A 6000-nucleotide genomic window follows, 5' to 3' on the forward strand; every position below is an offset into this window, starting at 1 on the left:
GTAATATTACCAATGATATAGGTACTACATGTACGTGTATACATATACAGTATATGTGTATGTATGTAAATATGAGTTTGGATGCTGTAGTAATATTAAACGAGGATAATTAATGAAAAAAACAATAATAAAAATGATATAATAATACGTAATGATAAATGTTATTTACCTCAAAGCAGTCCAATTAGAGAAACTTTGGGTTTTCAGCCTTGGGGGGGGTCTGCCCTTGTAGTTATGTTATATATATATAAGTGTGTAACTCATGTTTGCTGCCTTTCTATTGGCTGCAGGCTGCATGAGTTTGACGAGCAGGTGTCAGCGGTGCGTGAAGGGATGGCGCGCGTGGTTCCCGTCCCCCTGCTGTCACTTTTCACGGGTTACGAGCTGGAAACCATGGTGAGCGAGCGCCCGCCTTTCTGCTGCTCTTTGTGTCCCCTGCGGCTTTCAAAGCACTCCTTGTGTGTCCAGGTGTGTGGAAGTCCAGACATCCCACTGCACCTGCTCAAGTCGGTGGCCACCTACAAGGGGGTGGAGCCCACGGCGCCGCTCATTCAGTGGTTCTGGGAAGTCATGGAGTCCTTCTCCAACACGGAGCGCTCTCTCTTCCTCCGCTTTGTGTGGGGGCGCACCAGGCTGCCGCGCACCATCGCCGACTTCCGGGGGCGAGACTTTGTGGTGCAGGTAAAACAGACAAAAGCTTAACGTGGACTACTTAAAAAAAAAAAAAAAAAACACATAGGAATAGACTTGACTTTCCCCAGAAGAAAATGCTGTCCAAATTTAGCTTGACTTACTTCATTTGCATGTCATTAGCATGCAAGGATGGGGGGGAGGGGTACTATGGTACATTTTTGTTTGATTTTGTGAATAGTTTTTTTTCTTTTTAGACATAGCTTTGTGTTATTAGTTCAACATTTCAACTTTTTTTGGTTTAATAGTGCGTTTTTGCTTTATTTTATCAACATGTTTTCATAGGATTTTTTTTTTGTTTCACTTTAAATGCAGACCCCACTTTAGACAGCCCCCCCTCTAATATTGCAAGTGGAAAAATATTAGAAATATCAGAATTTATTTGTATAATTATTCATAATTATAATTAAATAATCACACACTTATTTATTTCAATAATAATAAATTTAAAACAATCACTTACAATTAAATAATTAATAACTTGACTTTACTAATAACTGAGTCGCCAAAATAGTCAGATGCAATCTGCAGCTTGTACAACAAAGGCATCCAAACAACACAACACGTCAACACACACGACACACAAAGTAACCTACCTGCTGCACCATGTGGGCATTCAAACAAATATCTCATGCCAAAAAAAAACACCCATATGTTCCCCCCGCAAGGCATGCTGGGTAGCTTGTGGTACTCCTCAACATTGTAGTAGGTTTAATTATTTAATCATCTTTTGTTATAATTTCACATTAAAATTATTAATTTAAATAAAATTATTAAAATTAATTATCAATTAATTATTTAAATTAATATATACTGTATATACACTACATGTATTATTTTACAATATATTTAAAAATGATTTGTTGGCAGTATATTTTCTATAATTTGTATATTTATATTGTTTATATCTATTTAGGAATGTGCTACAGTGCTAACATTACATTTAACATCATGCTAGGTTAACCTATTTCTTGAAGAAAAACAAAATAATCAAATGTAGAGCTCCCACGTCTGGAGCTGCCTGACAGATAGTTGGCACAGCTCCAGCTTAAGATGTGTAGCGAAGCCTGATTGTGGTGGTTGTTTTGTTTATTTGACTGGTAAACGGTTCGAGTGTGAATCCGGCCAACGTGAACATTGCTGATGTTGCGGTGCAGGTGCTGGACAAGTACAATCCGCCCGACCACTTCCTGCCGGAGTCGTACACGTGCTTCTTCCTGCTCAAGCTGCCCAGGTACTCGTGCAAGCAGGTGCTGCAGGAGAAGCTCAAGTACGCCATCCACTTCTGCAAATCCATCGACACGGACGACTACGCCCGCATCGCCCTGTCGGGGGAGCCGGCCGCCGACGACAGCAGTGAGGACCTGGACAACGAGGACGCCGACTCCTTCGCCTCAGACTCCACCCAGGACTACCTCACCGGCCACTGACCTCTGGTGGTCCAGCGGGTGGGCGTGGCCATGACGGTGGTGGCGTCAGCCTCTTTTTTTTTTTTTTTTTTAATGCTCACATTCCTGCAGGCATTCTACTTAAACGCGCTCATCTGTGTGTGTGCGCGCACGTGCGTGTGCGCGCATTATGAGCGTCGAAGAGCTTTTAGCTTGTGAGAAGAAAAGAAGAGCCGTGGCTGCACATGCGATGGTCACCTGGAGTTTATTTATATGGAAGACGCTGTGTTCCTGCTTTGTATATACCACTCAGATTTAGCCTTGAATTAGCGTTAGACACCACCCCCCCCCAAAAAAAGAAGAATTTATTGCGTAAAATGTGTCTCACTTGCACACAGGTGGGTCTACTGAAGTGTCGTTTTAAAAAAGTGTTTTGTCTCCTTGAATGCTTGAATGTGTGTACATAAATAGAACTATTATGACGACGGTGCCATGTATTGTCATCCCTACGTATTCGATGTTCACACACCTCACAAGTCACACAAATAAAGAAATGACTGACAAAGCTCTCATCGCACGTTGCTTCAAGGCCTTTTCGTACCTTTGCGAAATTTGCATTTGATAAGAATCAAGTACATTTGGGAAAATGTGGGGGAATTCCTGCAGGATCGGAAAGGATTTTATTGATTTTTTTAAAATGAAGGTTAAAGTGCTCATGAAACCAAAACACATTCGTGTTATTTCTGCTGTGAAAAATAAGATTGAAAGGCATATTTCCATGTTAGGTGTGTGGCGGAACATTGAAATACATTGGTCCTTTGTTTATAGCGCTTCATTGGCTCCACACCCGAGTTTCCGCAATGTAGGATTCAGTGTGAAACCACCCGCTTGTTTGTCCCAAGAAGGGATCAGGCAGGCACACTTTGTGAAAAAATGTCAGAAGTACAGCATGCCGGACTCCTGCTCACGTTGGCAGGCAGTGATGAAAACCAGGAAGTGGCTAAGTGCTAGCTATGCTTCAGACACGCCCACGCAGGGGCGTGTACTCCCTCCTGAGTGGATCAGTATGTGATTTCTGTGGAGGTATTTGGTTAGAATACTTGATCTAATTCTATCAACTCTAACAAGTGTTAACAAATGGCATATTTTCGTAGAGTAGAGCTGAAACATTCAAGCTCGTTTATCCCGAGAAGAGATCAATCGGACACACTTTTCTGTATTTGACATTTTTAGTGAAGCAATTGTCTGGAAGATGTCACAAAGCTCCGGGCTGGGGCTTCAGTCCATCCAGTCAGAGAAAGAAGTAGGAAGTAACTGATCTATATCCTGTTGTCGGGTACCAGGGGTGGGACCGCTCCCCTCCGTGTATCAGTGGTGTGGCTACTGTATGTGTCCGCTTCTAACTGGTTCCAGCTTGTATCAGTCGAGGGCAGCGGTCGGGAACCTTTTTGGCTAGGAGAGCCATGGTTTTCTCCCTGACTGTTTGATTAAAGAAGGGAAGTTTACTTCTTGCCGTCTCAATGACCCGGGTCGGCTACCGCTTTATCCAGTAATAATCACATTTTGGTGTCTGACCAGGAAATATGGGAAGGACATCTGGCATTGGCTCTGCCCCCCCTCATTTATTGCAGTACAAAATGAATGGATGGATTAAAATGCATAACGTTTAAAATTTCTGTAATGTTTTACCTTAAAATGTGTGTCTTCTAAGAAGCGAAGCAAGCTGCAGCAAGCAGATCAGGTTGTCAAGCAGCCTGTCTTCACAAAGTTCAAGCAATGTGCTTCTATTGTTTAATTCGAGGCATCTCTCACATAGCAGCCTGTAAACATGTCGCCATGTTTACAACACACTGAGCAACTCTTATGCTGCAGGAATTCAAGATGGCCGCTAGCAAGCTAACCAGTTAGCCTCAAATGTATTTGTTCTAAACTTAAGAAGCCACAAACTTCCACATGGAATCATCAGTGAATGTTCTTATTGTGTTATTGTTGTAAATACTGTACGTCACTTTCTTGGTTTTGCTGGGACTTGTTTGAATCTGGTTCCTGGAACGTGTTCTGGTCATGACGGCACCGCCAAGATGGTGTCGGTTCAGAAAACTCACTGGGGGGGTGTCAAAATCACCACTTCATTTCACTCCTATTTCATAGTTGTTTATTTATCTATAACAGCAGTATGACAAAAATGTTTCATTAAGTGAGTACTTTCATTTTGTTGTTTTTTTTTTTCCCCCAAACTTTTTTGGTGTCATGAGCACTTTAAAATACAGAGAAATTGATGGGAAACTCTTTTAATGGGAGTTTAGAGGTATGCCTTTTATGCATGAGGGGCTTATGATGGTTGACATCACATCACCTGCTTTTCCCCCCAGCACGTGAGGGAGGCGCAGCGCCTCATGACGCTTCAACACGCCACACACACACACACACACACACACAATTATGGGAAGATTTCTTTCATCCCTACACGCCATTCTTATGCCAAGGGAAGTTAAGTTGGACGTACTTTGGGTCAGTGGTTCTCAATCAACTACGTCCTAACCAGAGACGTTTCACCATTTTTTGCTAGAAACAAAGATGCAAAACTGATTTACTACTACCATCCAAAACAATGCTCCTCTGTTGTGGCCTTAAAATGCAAATACAAGTAAAATCCCCAAAAAACATTATAATATATTCAATTTAATAATATACTGAATTAGAAGTCATATATACAGTACATACTGTATATAATAAATGAGCAAAAAATGTCAAGAACCCCCATGGAGTTTCTTCAAGTAGCCTACCCCCATTTGAGAACCACGGTTTTAGAATAGTCTGTGTGCAGTTTCCCCTTATTTTCTGAAAAATGTCCCTTATACTGTATGGTGTGCAGGGGTTAAAGAAATCTCCCATAAGTCGTGTGTGTGTGTGTGTGTGTGTGTGTGTGTGTGGTGTGTTGGAGCGCCATGAGGGGCTGCGCTTCCCTCACATGATGTGATGTCAACCATCTAAAGACCCTTGTGTGTGGATGCCAACACACATTTCCTCACTGTGTGTGTGTGTGGTTGGAGGAAGACCCCTGATGGTGTGTGTGTGTGTGTGTAGTCTTTTTCTTCTGAGCAGTTCAAAAGCACAGTTTTCCCAAGACTTGGCTTTTAAATCAATAGCATTCTTTGTGGACTTAGTGTCCTTTTCCCAGTCATAATGGCCAAGTGCATGACGCTGCTGAGAGTCAGGTGCTCTCATACAGTCTGGCTGCATGAGACAGTCTGATCATCTACCATGTTGCATAAAGCGCTTCCTTGTCTGTTACGTGTGTTGATGATGTCAACTGGTAACCATGGTGACCACGGTTACTAGATTGCATGCAGCGTCTTTGCACATTTTACTCGTTTTTTGGAGTTTGAAGTGGAAAAAACAAAACAGCCGACTCTCACGTTAGATTAAGGCTGTCCAAACCTTTTTCCAGCGAGGATGCAACTTTGCCCATTTGAGATTTTGTAAAGCAACACGTAGATATGCTAAGAAGTTATATACAGTCATGGAAAAAATGATTAGAGCACCCTTGTTTCTTCAGTTTCTTGTTCATTTTAATGCCTGATACAACTAAAGGTACCTTTGTTTGGACAAATATAACAATGACAACAAAAATAGCTCATGAGAGTTACATTTTTTGGCAGTACTGTACAATGCTATAGCTATTCATGTAAGAACTTACAGTAAGTGATTTTGGTTATTATCAAGAAAACCATGGAAGTTGCTAGATATCAGCTCTTCAATTCAACTCTATTTGTTATCATTATCATATTTGTCCAAACAAATGTAGCTTTACTGATGCAGAGTCCGCATCGCTGCAGATGCCACACCAACTTGCCTGTCAATCTTGCAATCCATCCTTCAAGACCCAAGGTACTTTAACTCATACCCGACCCGAAGATGG

The 6000-nt window shown here is 41.8% G+C and overlaps 1 protein-coding gene across 3 annotated transcripts in view; it reads left to right on the top strand.

Moving 5' to 3' along the window:
- herc2 (HECT and RLD domain containing E3 ubiquitin protein ligase 2) overlaps nt 1-4376 on the top strand; it is a 97962-nt gene extending 93586 nt beyond the window's left edge. For all 3 annotated transcript variants that reach the window (XM_054788763.1, XM_054788764.1, XM_054788765.1), the window contains exons 89-91: nt 291-396; nt 469-681; nt 1848-4376. In XM_054788763.1, the coding sequence (XP_054644738.1) occupies nt 291-396; nt 469-681; nt 1848-2120 (592 nt within the window). In that variant the 3' untranslated portion in view covers nt 2121-4376. The remainder of the gene's footprint in view (nt 1-290; nt 397-468; nt 682-1847) is intronic.
- Nucleotides 4377-6000: the final 1624 nt, after the last annotated feature.

The sequence above is a fragment of the Dunckerocampus dactyliophorus genome, chromosome 10, assembly GCF_027744805.1.
Source record: "Dunckerocampus dactyliophorus isolate RoL2022-P2 chromosome 10, RoL_Ddac_1.1, whole genome shotgun sequence".
Classification (NCBI taxonomy): Eukaryota; Metazoa; Chordata; class Actinopteri; order Syngnathiformes; family Syngnathidae; genus Dunckerocampus; species Dunckerocampus dactyliophorus.